At 39.1% G+C, this 21826-nt stretch overlaps 1 protein-coding gene across 2 annotated transcripts; it reads right to left on the bottom strand.

Moving 5' to 3' along the window:
* Positions 1–17065: 17065 nt before the first annotated feature.
* Positions 17066–21820, bottom strand: LOC109218191 (mediator of RNA polymerase II transcription subunit 4-like). 2 transcript variants are annotated; one of them, XM_019382540.1, is made up of 2 exons: positions 21789–21820; positions 17066–18765 (listed from the first exon to the last, which is right to left on the bottom strand). In XM_019382540.1, the coding sequence occupies exon 2, from the start codon at positions 18741–18743 to the stop codon at positions 17544–17546; it is 1200 nt and encodes a 399-aa protein (XP_019238085.1). In that variant the 5' UTR covers positions 18744–18765; positions 21789–21820; the 3' UTR covers positions 17066–17543. The 2 variants fall into 2 exon arrangements, with proteins under 2 accessions (XP_019238085.1, XP_019238086.1); XM_019382541.1 differs by lacking the exon at positions 21789–21820 and adding an exon at positions 21674–21744.
* Between the last annotated feature and the right edge of the window lie 6 nt (positions 21821–21826).

Raw genomic sequence — 21826 nt, 5'->3', positions numbered from 1 at the left:
ACCTACTACTCAGTAGGATTTTCCCAAACTTCCACTAAAATCACTAAGCCAAAATAGCATTTACAAAACTCTTTGTAAACCTAAGGATTTACTCTAATCCCGTTGTGGCACACAGCCTCAACTGTTGCGACAACTTCAAGTTAACTCTAACTTGAACACTCTAGGTACCTAATACAATTGCTTCTATGAAAGATGAAAGGTACAATGTAAAATCACCTACTAGAATTGAACTCGAATAAAAGATAGACACATGGAACTGGTTCTTCTATCTCGTTCAGGTAGCTTCGGGATTGCACACTCAAATCACACATAAATTGCTTGCAAAATTGCCTTGCTCTTTTGCTCTCAATTTAAGTTTAACTTCTGCTTGTGTGCATTCCCTGTAAAAGAGAACAACACTGACATTAATAGGTTAGTAATCAGAGTTTGACTGGGATTCAATTGCTACTCTTCTATCATAGAAGAGTTCATGGTGATCTCAAACTCTAACACTATCTTCTTCCTAAACTGTGTTCTCTTCATGTAAGGAGTCATTCTCTCCTTATCCAATATGCAACCTTTTCGATCAGATCAGGAGATACTGCTTCTTGATTAGATAGATTTATCTCCTTCACGTGCATCTCACATGTATAGGTTGAGCATGACTGTGCTTCACAAGATGGACCTGGTCCATGTCTGAGTTCTTTTGTCAATCTTTAAAACTTCACCTGTTCTTGGGCCAACAAATTCCCCCTTTTTGATGATGAAAAATTCTATGCTTTTTACTTAATTGGATCCTGTAAGAACTCAGCTTAACCATCAATTCAAAGTTTAGAAAATTCACTTATCATCAAGGACCAGGTTAATTAGGTTATAAATATCACTTAATTCAGAATGTGTAAAGCACAATATCTCTTCCCCCTTTTGGCATCATCGAAAAGTTGCATACAAAGTGTGATCCCCAGATTTTAATAAGTACTCATGGCCACTGGGGCAACTGCAAGTGCAATTATGGTTTAATCATCAGTAATCAAGTAAACATATTTAAACTATCAAGGAAAGATTAACATTGAACAAGAGCAAAAACAGTAGATATCATTGATAGAAGTTATGTTGCTACCACAATCAACAACCAAAAATCAAAAACATTTAAAACATGAGCAAAAAGATAGAAAAATCCCTAATCCGGGTCACTGAAGGTACTAGACAGGTTCAGGAGAAATAAGCTAGAATTCCTAAGGCTTGGGGGAGCTAGAGGGTTGGTTTTGGGCTTGGAGAAAATTCTGCATATTATGAAGAATTCCATCATTCTTCTCATTTTCCTTGGCAAGCTCAGTTCTGAGAGCATCCCTCTCAAATTCCACCTCTGCCACACGAGCCTTGAGCCTAGGTATCTCAGCATCCTTGGCTTCACATTCCTAAACAAGAGCCCTGACTTTACTGTTGATAGGAGTCTTCTTGGATGAACCAGGTTCATTTGGGATAGCATTGACCAAATAGTCACAAGCAATCAGAGTGTTAATGCCAAAGTGATCCTTGCTTGAAGCCATTTCCCATTTATTCAAAGGCACATTGCACCTATCCCGAATCGTAGTCAAAATAAAGCTATAGGGGGTAGCATGAGCCTTTGAGCTATTAATGACCCTATCCAACAGCTTGATGATGAAGGCAGCCCAATTAATTTGCCTTCCACTTTGCAGGCACTCCATAAGAACTAGGTCCATATAATTTGCAATATGCCTTCTCTCCTGTCTGGGTAATAGGCACTGATTGACAAATTCAAACAAGACCTTGTGCTGAGGCCTCATTTCACTTTTCTGAACAGCCCTAGCCTCATTCACATCTTCAGCATCACAGAACCTCCTGGTAATGTCAAGGGCAGTAGGAAGGGAGTCCATACAAGGCCACATTTGCCTTGTATAGTCATCAAACCCTTCAAAGGGTATATCAAGGATCTCTCCCAGTTTTTCTGCATCAAAGGACACTTGAACTCCTTTCACCAGGCTGCTAACCTTGCCATCCTTAACCTCTGCATTGGCCATAAACTCAATGATCTCATTCCTGGCTAGCCTATCATCCATCTGAAGGAACATGTCCTTCCACCCCTGAGCAGCTAAGGCATCTACCAGTCTCATCATTCCTGGTTCCACCAGGTCTTTCAGCAGTCTACCCTTCAAAATCTTTCTTTTGCCAAACATGGCGAGCTTGTCTTGTTCACCATCAGACTCATCTTCTTCTTCTTCTCCACTCCATTCCTCATCTTCAGAAATTCTTACTTGTTTACTTTTCACTACAGACCTTGTCCTCTTGGCTAATGAAGGTTCAGCAGCCTCAGACACAGAGGAAGACTTCTTGAAGAAGTCTTGGACCTTTTGGGCTTGGGGGTCTGAACCTCCACTGTTTGAACTTCCTCCTGATAGACCTGTTCCATCTCCTCAACCTCCACAACCTCTGCAACATTCCCTTTTCCTTTAGCCATCTTTTTCTTCTTACTCTCAGCTAGAGCCTTTTAGAGATCACTTTCACTCTGCTTCACCATGCTTCTTGTAGCTCTTCCCTTTTCAATGACATTTTAGTAGTTGTTGGGGATGAAGTCTTTCTTTTCTTGGAGGGTTTAGGAGCACTGGGGGCTTTTAGTGTGGGAGTTCTTCGTTTCTTTGGATCATAACTTGCCCCAACCTTTTTCAACAGGTCTGCTAGGGTCTCTTCAGTAGATGAATCAGGTTCATCTCCTTGTGTGCTTAGATCAACTAACCCTTCAGCAGCTTCACCAGAACCACTTCCCCCTGACTTCTTGCCACTCTCTTCTACCTTTCTTGTTCAACCCAATAGATAGCAGGCACAGACAAATCAGTAGTGGGTGAATGATCAACCACTCTTTTCCCATTTCCCCTTTCTTCACCACATACACCCTCCCGCTCTTTTCTTTTTCAGATTTCTTCTTACCTCCACTCCTTCGTAACTCATGTAATTCTACATCCTTAATAGGCCTAACCAGAACAAACCTAGTTTCTAGATTTTTAGACAAATAAGAACTTACCTTAGAAGGGGATTCTTGAGTCTTTTCAGAGTCAGAAGACCAAGGTCCTTCCCTCTCACTAGCGGATTTGTATGACTCAGAGTCAGAGTTGGAGTCAGAGTCTTGGACCTGGCTTGCCTTTAGTTTCTCATTTAATTTCTTTTTGAGAGCCCCAGACGCTACTGTTTTCCGAGCAAGCATTTTCACCCTTCTCATCCTGGGTTTGGGAGATGTACTGGGTGGAAGAGGGGTAGATGAATTAGAGGGAGTGGGTGGTGGAGGAGTTCCAGGATTGTCTTGTGGGTTTGTCATGATTGCTGGTTTCTTGAGAGAATTGGTGAGTTAGAATTTTGGAGAAGAAAGCAAATAAAAGTGAAGAGGGATTTTTGACAGTTTAGACTTATGGAGATGGCAGGAAGTAATGATGTGTATTTAAAGAGAAATACACATTTAATGTATAACGACAGCTTTAGCAGTGGTCAATTAGAGGTCTAATCAACCTGAAATTGCAGGTTTGAATGATCAGTTAAGCTTCCCTAGATTTTAGGCAATTTTTGTGGTTTAGAGTTCTAAGGCTGACGGAACTGGTTCAAAGCTAACAGATAGATCTTTCTAAGGAATTGAACAATTGTGGGACTTCTGCTCATGATTTAAATATTTATATTTCTAATTGTGCGGATTATAGAAAACATACCTTAGCTTTCAGATGAACCCATACTGATGAACCAGGTTCTTCATTTAGAATTCTCTTGAACATGCCTCAATTTGCCATAATAGAGAAAATTTTGTAAGAGAACAATGAGTCATATTAACACATGTCACAGGAGTATACTAATTATAGTATGAAGCTGAGTAAAAATTAATCTAGATATTTACACAAGTTTAGATTTCCTAGCCAAATTTTTTTTCTTTGTTTTCATTTTTTTTCATTGTGCATTCTGAGCTGGTCCTATTAGGTGATCTTAATCATCCCTAATTCCAACTTATTCCTCTCAAATTTTTCTCTACTCAATGCTTTAGTGAAGATGTCAGTAATTTGTTTGTCAGTAGCACAGAATTCTATGGAGATCAATCCTTTCTCATAGTTATCTCTAAAAAAGTGGTGTCTAACATCTATGTGCTTAGTCCTCTTATGAGGAATAGGGTTCTTTGTCATACTTATAGCACTAGTGTTATCACAGAAGATAGGAATGCAACCAACTTCAATGCCAAAATCTACCAGTTGCTGTTTGATCCACAGCAATTGAGCACAACAAGAGGCAGCAGCAACATATTCAGCCGCGGATAAGGCCACTGAATTTTGCTTTTTAGTGGCCCGTGATACAATACGTGAACCAAGAAAATGAGCCATACTTGAGGTGTTTTTCCTATCCACAAGAAAACCTGCATAATCAGCATCAGCATACCCTACTAGATTGAAATTAGTACCTTTAGGGTACCAAAGATACATATCAGTAGTGCCTTTCAAATATCTCAGTATCCTCTTGACAATAGTCAAGTGAGATTCCTTTGGATTAGCCAGAAAGCGAGCACAAAGCCCTACACTAAAAACTATATCAGGTCTGCTGGCAGTAAGATACAAAAGTGAACCAATCATACCCCTATACAACTTCTGATCAACAGATGAACCAGGTTCATCTATGTCTAATTTAGAGGCAGTTGCAATGGGGGTGTCTATTTCCTTTGATTCATCCATTTTAAACTTTTTGATCAGCTCCTTTGCATATTTCTGCTGATGGATCATATTTCCATTTGGGCTTTGTTTGATCTGTAAGCCTAAGAAAAAGTTAAGCTCACCCATCATACTCATTTAAAACTCACTCCCTATTAATCTGGCAAAATCCTTACTTAGTTTGTCAGTGGTTGCCCCAAAAATTATGTCATCAACATATATTTGTACCACAAGAAAATCCTTACCTTTTTCCCTCAAGAATAGAGTACTGTCAATTTTACCTCTTTTGTAGCCATGCTCAAGCAAGAATTTGGACAATCGGTCATACCATGCTCTAGGAGCCTGCTTGAGTCCATAGAGAGCCTTGTCTAATTTGTACACATGTTCAGGACATTCCTTGCTCTCAAACCCTGGAGGTTGTTTAAAAAACACTTCTTCTTTTAGGTAGCCATTCAGGAAGGCACTCTTGACATCCATCTGATGAAGAGTGAACTCCATGTGTGCTGCAAAAGCTATGAGAAGTCTTATTGCCTCCAAACTTGCAACTGGAGCAAAAGTCTCATCATAATCTATACCCTCCTCTTGGCTGTAACCTTGGACCACCAGTCTTTCCTTGTTTCTTGTAACTGTTCCATCTTCATCAAGCTTGTTTCTGAAGACCCATTTTGTGCCAATCACAGATCTGTCCTTGGGTCTTGGAACTAGATGCCAAACTTGACTTCTCTCGAACTGATTGAGTTCATCTTGCATTGCATTTACCCAGTCTGCATCCTGCAAAGCCTCAATAACATTTTTAGGTTCAATAAGAGATAGGAAAGCATCAAAAACACATAGATTCTTTAATTGTGATCTAGTTTTGACTCCAGAGGTTGGATCAGTAATTATGTTCTCAATAGGATAAGAACTTTGATACTTGCGAGGTTTCACAACCAACTGATTTCTGCTTGATGTTTATCCCATGTTCTTTTACTGAGGAACAGGGTCATGAATAGTTTCCTTTAGGGGATTGGTTTTAGTTCCTCTTTGATCAGTTCCCCCTGTCAGGTTGCCCTGGATGGAAGAACCTGTTCCTTCTTTTGGAACCACTTTAGCTTGAGCTGAGACTTCACTCAAATCTTTTACCAGCCCAATAGCTTCATCTTCATGTTTCTGTCTCTCAGAAAGAATGTTAGTTTCATCAAACACTACATGTACACTTTCTTCTACACACAAAGTTCTTTTATTGAACACTTTATATGCTTTTCTATGTGAAGAATAACCCAAGAATACTCCCTCATCACTTCTGGATCAAACTTACCTAGGGAGTCTTTTCCATTATTGTGCACAAAGCACTTGCATCCAAATGCCCTAAGATGGGATATATTTAGTTTTCTCCCTTTAAGTAACTCAGAGGGAGTCTTCTCTACAAGAGATCTAGTCATACATCTATTAATGATATAACATGCAGTTGACAGCCTCTGCCCAGAAGTTATGGGGCAGTTTACTAGAAAGAAGCATAGTCCTAGCCATATCTTCAAGAGTCCTGTTCTTCCTTTCAACTACTCTATTTTGTTTAGGAGTCCTAGGGGCAGAGAAGTTATGATCTATACCATGCTCATCACAAAATTCAGCAAACTTAGCATTTTCAAATTCAGTTCCATGATCAGACCTGATGGATGCAAGTTGATTACCTAGTTGTTTTTGAATTTTTATAACAAAGGCAGTAAACATGTCAAATGCTTCATCCTTAGATGTTAAGAATAGTACCCAGGTAAACCTATAATAATCATCAACAAGTACCATCACATATTTCTTACCACCTCTATTCAATGTTCTCATTGGACCACAGAGATCCATATGAACCAGTTCCAACGTCCTGTCGTGCTTACCATTTTCTTGCTTTTAAAGGATAATCTTACCTGCTTCCCCATTGCACAGGCCTCAAAAACTTTGTCTTTCTTGAACTTGATGTTATGTAACCCTATCACCAAGTCCTTGGAGACTACTTTGTTTAGTTGATTCAGACTTGCATGACCAAGTCTTTCGTGCCACAGGAGGGGATCATTGTCCAACACACTCAAGCAAGTGAGTTCATTTTCTGAAAGAGTGGAAAAATCTACAATGTAAATATTGTTAACTCTTTTTCCCTGCAAAACAATCTTATCAGTGGTAAGGTTAATTACAAAGCATTTGGTAGAGGTAAATGCTACAAGGTTACCTCTGTCACACAGTTGTGATACACTGATTAGGCTATATTTCAAGCCATCTATCAAGTAGACTTTCTCAATGGAGTGTGAGTCTGTCTTACCTACCTTTCCAACCCCAATAATCTCACCTTTCTTCCCATTTCCAAAGGAGACATTACCTCCTTTTAAGTCCTCAAGTGAAAGGAATTGGTTCTTGCTTCCAGTGAGCAACCACTATCCATGTACCATATATGGCTACATCCCTTCACTTGGACCTACAAAAAGAAATCAGGGGTTATTCTTAGGAACCCAAACTAGTTTGGGTCCCTTTCTATAGGCAAAGGGGTAAATCAAATTCCTTTTAGCCCACCCAGGCAGCCTATTTTTCTCTTGAACAAAAGTTTTGTTCTTTTGACTGGCCTTTTCTTTTGCATTACATTCATTTTTGTAATGACTAGTCTTGCCACAGTGTGTGCAGATTTTATTTTCAAGAAGAGTGAGGTACTTGCTTTTGGGGTCCCACTTAGGTGCTTGTATCCCATAGCCAAGTCCTCTCTTGTTGCTACTGTGATGTTCTTGTAGCCAGGATAGTGCATAAGAAGCCTTATTCCATTTGCAAGTTCTGTCTAGTTCATGCTTTACCTTCCCTAGGTCTGCTTTTAAAACTCTTATCTGCTCATCTTTCCTATACAACTCATCCTTCATTTTTCGTAGGTTTTCTTCTAAGGTGAGATGTGTGTGATCAACTTTCTTCTTACCTGTTCCTAATTTTAGTTTTAAATTTTTAGACCTAAGTTCTAGGACAGTGGTGTCAAGTTCAAGAACCTGGTTCTTCAACTCAACATTTTTACTGTCACTCTCGTTAGCCCTAGATTCTAGATTTTTGCACTTGGCTTTTAAGATCACACACTCCCTAGACAGCTCTTCCTTCTCATTGCTAATTATTTCAGATCATCGATGAAGTACAGCAATAGTTCAAACAACCTTTCTTTAGATAGAAATTTAATCTTGTCTTTGAGATGAAGGACACTTACCTCTTGTTCATCATCTGATTCTCCGATGGCCATAAGTGCTTGTTCATCTCCAGCTTCATCTTCTGAATCCTCATCTGATGTTTCTCCCCAATCAGCAACCATAGCCTTTGTTGATCCTTTGTTCCTTTTGGGTTGAACCTGTTCCTTCTTCCTATTCCTTCGTTCAGCCCTTTCCTTCTTTCATTCAATTTCCCACTGAGGACAGTTCTTGATCATGTGATCAGTCTTGCCACATTTGTAGCAACCCTCATTGGTTTGTTTCTTAGGAGCCCTTGGTTTGTTGAAGGTTGTACCTCTTGAAGAACCCTTTCCTCTCATTAGGTACTTTTTGAAATCCCTTGTGATCATGGCCATTTCATCATCCTCCAGATCTGCACCTTCAGCTATTCTGAGAGCCAGACTCCTCTCCTTCTTGGGTGAATCCATTTTCATGGTTTGCCTTCTCAATTCATAGGCAGTGAGGTTTCCAATCAGTTCATCCAACTTGAGAGTAGCAATGTTCTTTGATTCCCGAATAGCAGTGATTTTGCTTTCCCAAGTCACTGGTAAGACCCTTGTCAAGATTTTCTCAACCTTGTCTTCTTCAAGGATAATTCTCCCAAGAGATTTAAGTTCATTTTTTAGTGTTGTGAACCTTGTGTACATCTCTTGGATAGTTTCACCTTCCTTCTTAGTGAAATTCTCATAGTGAGAGTATAGCAATGTTCCTCTTGATCTCTTTACTTGAGGAGTTCCTTCATGAGCCACTTGTAAAGTGTCCCATATCTCCTTAGCAGTGGTACAACTTTGAATCCTGCTGTACTCGTTTGGACCCAGTCCACACACAAGCCATTTCTTGGCCTTGACATTCTTCTCCCATTTCTTCAAGTCTACAGCAGTGTAGTCAGCTCTTGTCTTTGGCACATCCAGTCCTTAATCATTCTTCTTTGTAGTCGCCAGGGGACCATCAGTGACTATGTCCCAGAGTTCATAGTCTTCTCCTATGATATGATCTCTCATCCTATTCTTCCACCAAGAATAGTACTGACCATTAAAGAGTGGAGGCCTAGCAGTGGATTGCCCTTCCCAGTTTCCAGGTGGTGCACTCATCTTGATCTTTTCCTAAGGTGTTAACCTCTTCAAGGATAACCCGCTCTGATACCAATTGATGTTTTAAAAGTCAATACCACACAAGAGGGGGTGTGATTTGTGTGGTACCCAATATTCGCTTAACTGAACTATAGAAGAACCTGGTTCTTCTAAGTGTTCCAACTACTACTGTTTGCGAAATAATAAATACAAAAAATAAAGAACACAGAGATTTTTACGTGGAAAACACCTGGCTCAAAAGGTAAAAAAACCACGACCTACTACTCAGTAGGATTTTCCCAAACTCCCACTAAAATCACTGAGCCAAAACAGCATTTACAAAACTCTTTCTAAACCTAAGGATTAACTCTAATCCCGTTGTGGCACACAGCCTCAACTGTTGCGACAACTTCAAGTTAACTCTAACTTGAACACTCTAGGTACCTAATACAATTGCTTCTATGAAAGCTGAAAGGTACAATGTAAAATCACCTACTACAATTGAACTAGAATAAAAGATAGACACATGGAACTGGTTCTTCTATCTCGTTCAAGTAGCTTCAGGATTGCACACTCAAATCACACATAAATTGCTTGCAAAATCGCCTTGCTCTTATGCTCTCTATTAAAGTTTAACTTCTGCTTGTGTGCATCCCCTGTAAAAGAGAACAACACTGACATTTAATAGGTTAGTAATCAGAGTTTGACTGGGATTCAATTGCTACTCGTCTATCGTAGAAGAGTTCATGGTGATCTCAAACTCTAACACTATCTTCTTCCTAAATTGTGTTCTCTTCATGTAAGGAGTCTTTCTCTCTTTATCCAATATGCAACCTTTCCTATCAGATCAGGAGATATTGCTTCTTGATCAGTTAGATTTATCTCCTTCATGTGCATCTCACATGTATAGGTTGAGCATGACTGTGCTTCACAAGATGGACCTAGTCCATCTCTGAGTTCTTTTGTCAATCTTCAAAACTTCACCTGTTCTTGGGCCAACAACGATCCCATAAATATCCTCACAAATCAGGCCCTCGGCCTTACTATGTCATAAACCTCTCAAGCCACTCGGGCTATCAGTAAAAACAGGGTGCTCAGCCCAAAACAACATTTCATATGCATCAAAACAGAGTAATAAAGACTGAGTTATGAAACCAATAAGTATAACATGACTGAATATGGATTTTCAACCAAAAACAGTGAGAGGATAATAAGAAAAAGGCCCATAAAGGTCCAAACAGCTCTGGCACAAGGCCCAAATATGGCATTCAGCCCAATTTACAGAAATTCTTTCTAAAACACATAAGTATATACCATATAGTTTCAACCAAAGACACAACTTATAGTTGCGACGGGACGAACCAAGTCACAATGCCTAATGGTGCACACCCACACGCCTGTCACCTAGCATGTGCATCACCTCAAAATAGTAAAACGATTCGAAATCTGGGGTTTCATACCCTCAGAACTAGATTTACAATCGTTACTTACCTCAAACCGGTTAAATCCCTGCTCCGCGATGCTCTTGCCCCTCGATTCGACCTCCAATCGCTCCAAATCTATTCACAACCAGAGCAATACCATCAACATACGCTAATGGAATGAATTTCACAAGAAAAACTACCAAATTAGGCACAAATTCCGAAATCCTCTCAAACCCGGCCCCCGGGCCCACGTCTCGGAATCCAACAAAAATCACAAACTAGGAAGCCCTTTCACTCATGAGTCCATACATACAAGATTTATCAAAATCCAACCCCATTTGACCCCTCAAATCCTCAATCAAACTCTCCAAAAGTCCCAAGCCCTAACCCCTCATTTTCACCCTTAATCACCACTAATTACATTATTAAACAACGGGAAATTACCATAAATACGAGTATTAGGGCTCAAATTACTCACCTATCGTGGTAATAGGCAAGCCGACTCTTTACCAAAAACAACACGACATTTCATTTTCAAAGATAAATTATAGCTATTTAATAATAAGACTTCATAAAGAAAATCAGAATAACGAAAGTGTAGAAAGAAAAGCCCGACATCGGGGTGTCACTAGTCGTGATTATCTACTACAATGTGTCCGAGAATACTGAGACTAACATATTCTGGAAAGTAACTACAAATAACTATAGGAAGATAGGAGGGAGAAGAGCAGGGCTGCGATCGCCAGTAGCTACCTTACTACTCCGAGAAGATCTATAGTTGGAATAGTCAACAGCTGCTACTGGGTCCTGATACACTTGGATCTGCACACAAGGTGCAGGGATTAACGTGAGTATGCCAACTCAGTAAGTAACCAAAGTAAATAAAGGATGAGAAGTAGTGACGAGCAATAAAGCATTTAAAGTTCACATCATGAAATCTCAGTAAAATACAACAGGCTTTTAAAATCAGGGTTGAATCAAATCATCTCTTTTAAACCCAATTCTGGTAAAAATCATTTAAAGATATTTTTCAACAGTTTTCAAACAAAGGCTCAGTGCAAAGGTGATAAAAATGATGAAATTATAAACCGCCCCTCGGGCAAAGCATCACTCATATACAGCCCCTCTGGCAAACCTCACAGTCACTCGTATACAGCCCCTCAGGCATACCTCACCATCGCTCATGCCTCTCAGTCACTCAACACTCGGCACTCGCACTCAGTAGGTAGCTTCACTCACTGAGAGTGTGCAGACTCCGGAGGGGCTCCTTCAGCCCAAGTGCTATAACAAGCCAACTCGTGGCATAAATCAATCAGGCCCTCGGCCTCACTCAATCATGAATCAGTAAAACATGATGCGGCGTGCAGCCCGTTCCCATAAATATCCTCACAAATCAGGCCCTCGGCCTCACTCAATCATAACCTCTCAAGCCACTCGGGCTCTCAGTAAAAACAGGGTACTCAGCCCAAAACAACATTTATATGCATCAAAAAAGAGTAATAACGACTGAGTTATGAAATCAATAAGTATAACATGACTGAATATAGATTTTCAATCGAAACAGTGCGAGGATAGTAAGAAAAAGGTCCGTAAGGGTCCAAACAGCTCTGGAACAAGGCCTAAACATGGCATTCAGCCCAATTTACAGAAACTCTTTCTAAAACACATAAGTATCACATAGTTTCAACCAAATACGCAACTTTATAGTCGCTACCGGACGGACCAAGTCGTAATCGGCAATGGTGCACGCCCACACGCCTGTCACCTAGCATGTGCGTCACCTCAAAATAGTAAAACGATACAATATCCGGGGTTTCATACCCTCAGGACTAGATTTACAATCATTACTTACCTCAAACCGATCAAATCTCTACTCTGCGATGCTCTTGCCCCTCGACTCGGCCTCCAATCGCTCTGAATCTATTCACAACCAGAACAATACCCTCAATAAGTGCTATTGGAATGAATTCCACAAGAAAAACTATCAAATTAGACACAAATCCCGAAATCCACTCAAACCCGGCCCCCGTGCCCACGTTTCGGAATCCGACAAAAGTCACAAAACTAGAAAGCCCATTCACTCACAAGTCTACCCATACCCAATTCATCAAAATCCGACGTTGTATGGTCCCTCAAATCCTCAATTCAAACTCTCCAAAATCCCAAGCCCTAACCCCTCATTTTCACCACTAATCTTCACTAATTACATGATTAAACAAAGGGAAATCACCACATATACAAGTATTAGGGCTCAAGCAACCTACCTCACTGATAATCCCTTGAATCCCTCTTAGAAATCACCCCAAAAGCTTCAAACCCGTCTTCAAAAATGGTGGAAATGAGCAAAATTCGCGGAGGGTTCAATTTATAGGTTCTGCCCTACAAAATCGCATCTACTTTCAAAAGACCCGCTTCTACGACGCCGCACCTGCAGAAAACCATCACAGGTGCGGATTTCACTTAGTTCTCAAAATCCGCATCTGCGGCCAACATCTCGCACCTGCGGTTCCCACTCCGCAGGTGCGGAAACACTAGCAGAATCACACAAGCAGTTTTCATCAACTCTCAAACACCAAAAACCAATCCGTCAACCATCCGAAGCACACCCGAGGACCTCGGGACCTCAACCAAACATACTAACAAGTCACAAATAAACATACGAACCTAGTAAAACCTTCGAAACACTCCAAACAATATCAAAACACCAAATTACCCTCGGATTCAAGCCTAAGAACTTCTAAAGTTTCAAATTCCGCAAACGACGCTGAAAACTACTAAATTACCTCCGAATGACCTGAAATTTTGCACACACATCACAAATCATACTACGAACCTACTCCAACTTCTGAAGTTCTATTCCGACCCCGATATCAAAATCTTTACTACCGACCAAAATCACCAAAATTCTAATTTTTGCCAATTCATGCCTATTTCTACCACGGACCTCCAAATCACATTTCGGACACGCTCTAAAGTCTAAAATCACCTAACGGAACTAATCGAACCATAAAAATCCAAATACGATATCATTTACTCATAGGTCAACATCCGGTTGACTTTTCCAACTTAAGCTTCTAAATAAGAGACTAAGTGTCTCATTCCACTCCGAATCCACTCCGGACCCGAAACCAACCAACAGGATACGATAAAATACAGCTGAGGAATACAAAAGAAAGCATAAATGGGGGGAAACGGGACTAGAACCCTCGAAACGACCGGCAGGGTCGTTACAACGCACGAGGTGACGAGAGTCCGTACGTAGCTGCTAGCTATGCCTATGTCCGGGTAGTTTTAGGCTTACATCATTCCATGTTGATATTGTTATTGATTTATGTTATTGTCTGCCTTGAGAGGGAGCGAGATTGAGTTTGCTTATTAAATATTTTGAAAGGAGTTGAAATTGAAGAATATAAGATTTAAAAGGTTTCATTTGAGCTTCGTAATTTCAAAAACAATTGAGGAATATTATAATAGCTTAAAAACTCTATGTGTAACCGCATCGCATGTATGTTGAGCAGGGTAATTCCCTTAAAAAGCTACAAGCTGAATTTTCCTTATTTTGAAAAGAATCAAGAAAGAGATATGATTTTAATGTTAAATTTATATTTGACCGCGTCGCACGTATGATTCGCGAGCGGGGTACTTTCCTTCTACTAGTCTTGTGGGATCGGTCCATTTGCCTCAGCAGGATTTATGTACCACACTCTCATGGGAGCGGGCCGTTTCCCCGGCAGGTTAATAGATGCATCTATGGTTCGCGCAGTTCGACCCTCGGCAGTGCACAGTTTACTTTTATGTTGGATCGGGCCGTACGCCTCGGCATTTCCTATATATATATATATATATATATAATCCTTACGGAATCGTGCATAATATTTGGCAAGAAGCCAGTGTATCTGAGGGATTTTCCCTGATTTGAATCATGACAACTTCCGTGATGAAATCCATTATATCTATATATATGCTCCGGTTATGGAGGGAACTTACTAGCTGAGAGCTTGGAGTAAAATTATAAAGAGGGGAATTGTACCACGTATTCTATACTTGTTTATTTCATATATTTACTCTGTTTCATACTTATTCACTTCTACCTGATATTATTGGACCACTAGTAAGTGTCGAAGTCGACCTCTCGTCACTAATTCTTCGAGGTTAGACTAGATACTTACTGGGTACGCTTTGTTTCGTACTCATACTACACTTGTTGTACATTTTATTGTACATGCACTTGCATAGCTAGTGGCCTAGTGGGCGCAGCGGCATGGTTGACACGAGGACCTAGGTGAGCTGCATCTTATGTACGATCCATAGCCAGCGGAGTCTCCTTCAGAGTACTTGTATTTCTTTTGTTGTCCAAATTTGGATTCCAGACCGTTATTTTATTCTATTTTATTTCCTAGTAAATGCTCGTACACTTGTGACACCGGGTTCTGCGATGATTATGGGATATTTAGAATTGAAGTTGGAAAACGTTATTATTATTCTTTAAAGTTCATCTTTTACTAGTTAAATTGAAGAAAATTTATGATTTCAGAAATATGAAAATGAGAATTTAATTAACTATTTAGTGTTGGCTTGCCTGACAGTAGTGTTCGGCGCCATCATGGCCTTTACCGGATTTTGGGTCGTGACATTCATTCATTGATTAACAACATTCACAATCAACTTTGCTATCGAAACAACTTTGTACTTTAGCGCATGTTAGCAGAACTCACGTTTAAGATTTTAAAATTTATAAACACTTCATTCTCAAATGGCTCCATACACTGAATTTTTAGTACATGCTCGTAGACTTAGGGAAAAACAGTTAACTCATGAACATCGTAGAAATGCTTTAGGTGCGCATTTAAATTACTATCACGATTATATATACGCTCGCGTGACATGATTCTTCAACTGTGACTCCCAGAGGATGGCAATCTACTAGAGGAGTAGGAACTGTAAAGGGCAAAAAAGGGGCAAATCAAAAGTCCAACCACCTATGATCTAGTCACAGACCAACTCATCCTTCTCAAATCAGTTATAATGATTAAGTCCATCATTTGGAATGTGAGAAGCATCTCATCACAGGGTGCCTTTGATAGACTTAAGAAATTGAAAAAAAAAACATAAACTTGCCTTTATGGCTTTAATGGAACCTTTCTGTAGAAGATCCAGAATAGACAAGTTTAAAAGATGGTTAGGTTATGAGTCCTCCTACTCTAACTGCAAAAACGAAATTTGGTTGTTTTGGGATCAACAATATGAAGGCTCCATCATTCAAGACACAGAGCAACGAGTTGCTTTGTGTTTTAGTGATGAAGATGAAGTTTTCTTAGAGACTGGTCTACGCGAAATGCAAAAGCCTACAGCTTATAAAAAAGAAATTTCATTGGATATCCTAGAATTTTTGGAGTTTCTAGTCCAACTGTTAAAAACATGAAACTTTGAAATAAAATGTCATATGCCCCAATACCCGAGGTAACGTGACAAGCAGCAGACAACACAACCCTCTTCTGGCAAACCCATATCCCTCAAGACTTATCAACCATCAATACATGCACAAGAGCACTCACTTGCCCAAATCAACATTTCAAGACATAAACCATGCATAAATAATCTTTAAAATTCCCTAACCATGCATAATATACATAATATGTTCAACAAATAACTACTTCATTTATCTAACCCAGTGTATACAACTCTCACATTTACACTATGAAATTTAACAACATACACAGTATATTCCCACAAATGGAATATTTGGAGGGTAGCGTGTACTGTGTAGCAAATTTTACTCTTATCGTGTGCATGCAGGTAGAGACACTATTTACGAAAACCATAAAACTTCTAGAGACATTAAAAAAACATATATTTGAGTCATAGCCAGTCTATACAACATAAAATGAGAAGATGATACCATGCAACTGGACATAAGCACGGGCTTAGGTAGTGTACTCATGACGGATTCAATTGAATCCATAATTTTTAACGCATAGTAAAAATTTATATGTAAAAATTCATTAAAATTGTAACAATAGTAGATATGAACCCATAATGTTAAAAACATAATCAGTTTAATGCTAAAAACCTTAAAAGATGAACTCATAGAGTTTAAATTTTGGATCTGCCCCTGCTCATAAGTGGCGTTCATCAAGGGATAGGAAGTCATACTCTCTTATACGCATTACAGCTATACTTGTGAAAAACATATGACAATAGAGACACGAGTACACAAAGCACTTATTAAGTTTTATACGCATCTAAATGCACATCTGAATTGTGAATAGGTTTTTATTTTTTAAAAAAATACTGAAAATTGCTAGGTAGATTACTAATAAAACCACATCCATAAAATATTAGAAAAAAAATTACTATATAAATTATTTCTTTTTATTTAACCATACCCTACGATTTTTCTTCAGCTATTTCTCAAACAGTATTTCCTCATATTTTTTTAACAAAAAATGTTTATAACAAACAAATAAATGGTTTTCCTGGCACTTCAACTCTGTTGCGAGGATGAAAAAAGAAAAAAGAAAAAAAAAACAGCAAACGAGCATTGCATCACAGAAATCAAAAACCAAAAATAAGAAGCCAACTCAAAGTAAGAAATATAGTCTTCTTATTTTATAGTGCTTTCAACTTCAGGACTGTAAATGAGTTTCCAATCCCTAAACTGCAGCAAATAGTGCAGAAGAACAAATAACACTTTAACATCTATGTTAATAATTAATGAAGCAGATTCAATGCAATGATAGATACGGGGTAACTAAGCAGCCAAAGGTGTGACTTAGCGGTCAATGACGTTAGACAAGAACCATGAAAGATCGGGCTTCAAATCTCAGGCGGTTTCTTCTCATCTATCTAAGTTGTCAATCTATATAATAAAGTTACTACACAAAATCCTTTGTACGCATACTTCTTTTGAAATGAAAAAGTAACTACAGATAAAAGAAAGCTGGGCATCAAAAGCTTGAGAATCCAACACTTCCTACAGGTGAGATTGGTAGATATCAAATTAAAGGGTTAACCTCGTGTTTCGGCATAGCATCATGATTTTCCCAGTATTTACGTAAAACAGCTAGCCACTTCAATCTTCACTAACAGCTGGCTTCATTAGTACTATAATCACTACTATCATCCTTGATATCAAGCTGCACAAGTCGAACCTGTATTAGCTACTCAAAACGGCTAACCAGATCAATCTTCACTATCAGAGCTGGCCTCATCAGAACTGTAATCGCTGCTATCATCCTCAATATCAAGCTGCACATGCCGAACCTGTATTGGTTCGGGCATTCTTGGCAGTCCTGGGGGAGGTACTGGTCGTGCTGGTGCTTCCTCGACCTTTGGATGAAGTGGAAGAGAATCAAATGGAGGCAGTGCTATTGGATCGCCAGGCTTCCACCCAGGTGGAGGAAATGGGAGGTCAGAGGGCAACTCGACAGGCATACCAGGTTTCCATCCAGATGGCACTACAATATTTGGAGTGATGAGGCCCTGAATATTGGCAAGTGGGTTAGTTTCCGCCGGAGGTTCAATGAGTGGCTCAATAATCTTCTCTTTGCCTTCATCTAGTTTTGGTAAACCAACATCAAGATCAGCAAAATTATATAATTGAGAAGCACGCATTTGCTCGTCCTGTGGAGCCGGAGGGAGTGCTCCCCGAAGAGGAGCCTGTCCAGCACCAAATTCAGGTGGTGCAAAAGTAGTGTAGCTTATCCTATGAGCATATGACAATATGTCAGATAATTTCAACTGAGTTGCCACAGTTGTTACTGAAGATTCTTCAGTATCATTTTCCAACTTGGCCCGTTTGGGACGACGATAATCAGAGTAATCATCAACAAGCATGTCAAGAACACGCTCAGCTTCTTTAAGTTTGTTGGCAAAAGCAAGAATTGAAGAATCTTTTGACCTAATTTCGCGGATGACTTTTTGCTTCTCATCTTGAAGATCAAGAATTTCTTGCAGTTCTGCAACTGCTTCAAACAGCTGTGTCTGAAGAGAAGTAAACACAGAGAGGATCTCTTTTGACGATGAAGGGAAGGAATCTTGTGGAACCGGAGTTGCAGAAGGCAGAAATGAAGGGAAAGAGCCTCGAAAAGCACTAAGCCAATGGGACCCGTTAGGTGAGACTTCAAAGAGTCTTGAAGCAAGAGATGCCATTTGAATGAGAAGAGACTGAGCTCTGGAGAGAGGTGGGAGCAGAGGAAGGAGCGTCGATGAGGTGGTAGTAGTAGTTAATATATTTGCCTGTTGAAGGGGTTGATTAGGTTGCGACACTTGTGATGAGAACTTAGGAGGAGGGTTTGGGTTCTGAACAGAAGGTGAACTGGGAGTTGGCAGGCCAAGCCGGGCCGGCGATTGCAAAAGTTGGTGCGGAACATTCTGTAGCATCTTCAAAATGCCGGGTGAAATACTAGAAAAGGCAAAAAAGATATGTTAATGAACAACTTTAGCAATGAAACACATCCTAATAAACTACAGCAAAAACAGCTTCCTTTGCCATCCCACCAAGAGAGAGGAGGAGAGGAAGGGGGAGGGGGAGCAAACACATAAGCTCACACACATATGAAAGAGCAGAAAAGACTTCCAAACATTCAAACTTTTAAGTTAATCCATTAAATAACAACAAAAAAAATTAAATCCATTAAACATGTAAAATAGTTCACATATTGAGTATATGAATGATTCAATTAGCCTGAAACAATACTTTTAGGACCATGCAATCATTTCCTTATTTCACTAAAAACAAGCATTCTTGGGGAAACTAACAAGATAAACTTTGCATCAGTATGCAGCATCAAAGCAAATTGTGCATACTTCATCCATGTGTTATAAGAAAAGAATGGCTACTAGTTACAAGATAAAAAAGACCGAGCAGGGCAGAATGATAAGGAATATATTAGTGTCATTACTTGTATTGAAGTCAACTTTTCTCGAATTGTTGGGTGTGGGTTGGGGGGGGGGGGGGTGATTGTGCCAGAAATGAGGTTAAATTACAGTGGCCTGGTAGAATAATAGTTCATTTAATTCGACTGATTATGGAACATTTAGGTTGTCTATTGCCTCGTTATAAATGTCTCCCGTCCATCTGGCTTCTTTCATAAGTAGGGAGAATAAGGATTTGTCTTAACGCTTAAGTAGGGCAAAAATCCCTCGATTCAGTTTCATTATTTCTACCCTCATACCCTTATGAATAGAAAGATGTTTAGATGAAGACCAAATAACCAGATACCCAGAGAGTAAACACTAAACTACAGGGCCATGTCAAGTGGATAGAACTTACTCAAGTACACTCTTTATAAGTTATAAATAATAAAAACAGAAACTTACCCAAGTACACACTTCTACCAGTCCTTTCTATAAATTATTAAACTCTAACAGAACATCATAAACTACAACATTAAAACAAAATAAATGTATGTAATCTATTTTCAACCTTCTGCCTTGACACCATAAAAGTACCAAAAAATCATGACGATTGGAAAGTTTTTAATGGTACAGTTATTGCACAAATCCTGAGACAGTGCTGCTTTTTCCCCCTCTATTTTCTCCCTCGCCACTATTTGAATTTTTCGACTAAGTATTTTTCGTTATTAGGAACAACAAGACTAAGAAGAGACTTAGATCTTTGTCCTGCTGTTATCTTCCAGCTAACTAAGACTTGATTTCAAATAATAGCCACAGTAGTTAGTCACAATTTTGCAGCTCAAAGATCAAAATGGGCCTGTTTTGTAATTAATCCACTTGTGGATAACTACTCTCCACGCGAAGAGACCAAATTTCATAAGATGGAAGAAACATGCATGTTTCCTAAGGTAGGTAAGTCGATTACTGTGGAATTGTAAATTCTTGAAATATATAATACTCCATCAGTCCAATTTAAGTGACAAATCTCCCTTTCGAGATGTTCCAAAGTGTTTGACGCCATTCCATTTCTATATAATTTTCACAAATAACAAGAACTCAAATTCAACAAGCTACTAGCTAATTCTTGATCATTTCACCAAAATACTTTAATACAATATTTCTTTTTATATCACTGATACAATACATAAGTAAAATAAACATAGTAAACTCCGTGAGCAGACAAACACTGTCAATAAATGGGACCGAGGGCATACCATAGCATCCTAAGGAGCTCGGAAGCGCATGGGGAAACTATGGAGTATGGAGTCACCCCGATGTTCTATGGCTAGATCACATGCTAATAGTCAACTTGGTGGCCATAAAGGGATGGAGAAAGAGCAAGAAAAAAGAAGCTCCAAGATCACAACAATCATGTAGTCATGAAGATAGCAGGAACTACAACATCTTGCGAGTTCATTCTAAGTTCTTGCGATTGCACAGGAAGTACAGCAGCTTGTGCTAAGTTCATGCTAGGTTCATGGGATCGCGTGGGACTTACTTCGGGTCTATTTGGTCTTTTCCCCATTTTAGCCCTATTATAAATATAACCATTAGACTCGTACTTCAGAACTTTTGATGAGATCTGATACTTTTGATAGGCTTAGCCTCAATATGACACTTCTAAGCGTATGGATTGGTCTCAAGTCTTCTGTCTTGAACTTCAACTTGAATCTTTAGGGTAAGATTTCTTGTACGAGTTAATCTCTTTTCCCCCCTGTTATTTTCTTTCTCTAGATCGACTATATCTGTCTTCTTTCCAATCGTATCTTGTTTGAAATATAAATGATACAGAATAAGAGGACTAAGTCGAATTAGCTTAATTGAGATGGTACCAAAAATGGCAGGAAAGATGGTGAAGAAGTTAGTTGGTATTTTTCTTTCTTTTTAGTTTAATTTCCAAGTTCATTTTTTTTTTCAATTTCAGCTTACTACACATGATCTGAGGCTCAACTAGACGTATAAAGCTATGAGCAATCACATTGTATGGCATTATTATGAAAGTGAATAAAATTTGCCCCTTTCTCTCTAATTCTTCTTCTTTGATACCAATTTGCCGTATCAATTAATTGGTAGTTCTTTCTTATTTGTTTGAATTTACTTATTATATTCTCTCTCTTATCCTTCCTTAGCATTCTATTGCATATTTGGTTTGCTTCTGCTAATCACAACCCTATCAATGTACCACCTGAGAAACACAATAAAACAAAACAGCTGAAACTCCTCAATTCAAAAGGAAAAAGAGAAAGAAAAAGAAACAGCCATTTCTGTACCATATTAGTTATCATTTGCTCAAACAAATTCTAGTAACTACTGAAACTATGAGAATAATAAATAAAATAAAATGACCGAACAACATAATGAGAACTAAATAAGGATCCAAATAGAGAAAAAATTGACGAGCTTTGGATAAATACCCAAAAACAATTTATGCAAAATTCTCAGCATTTACTATACAATATATAGGGTTGTGAAAAGAATAAACGGAACGTACGAGAGAGAAGAAGAAGAAGAAGAAGAAGAAGAAGAAACCTGGGTGTGAGATTTAACAGAAACGGGCGACCGGGGGG

The sequence above is a fragment of the Nicotiana attenuata genome, unplaced genomic scaffold, assembly GCF_001879085.1.
Source record: "Nicotiana attenuata strain UT unplaced genomic scaffold, NIATTr2, whole genome shotgun sequence".
Taxonomy (NCBI): Eukaryota; Viridiplantae; Streptophyta; class Magnoliopsida; order Solanales; family Solanaceae; genus Nicotiana; species Nicotiana attenuata.
This window is presented reverse-complemented; position numbering and strand designations above follow the sequence as displayed.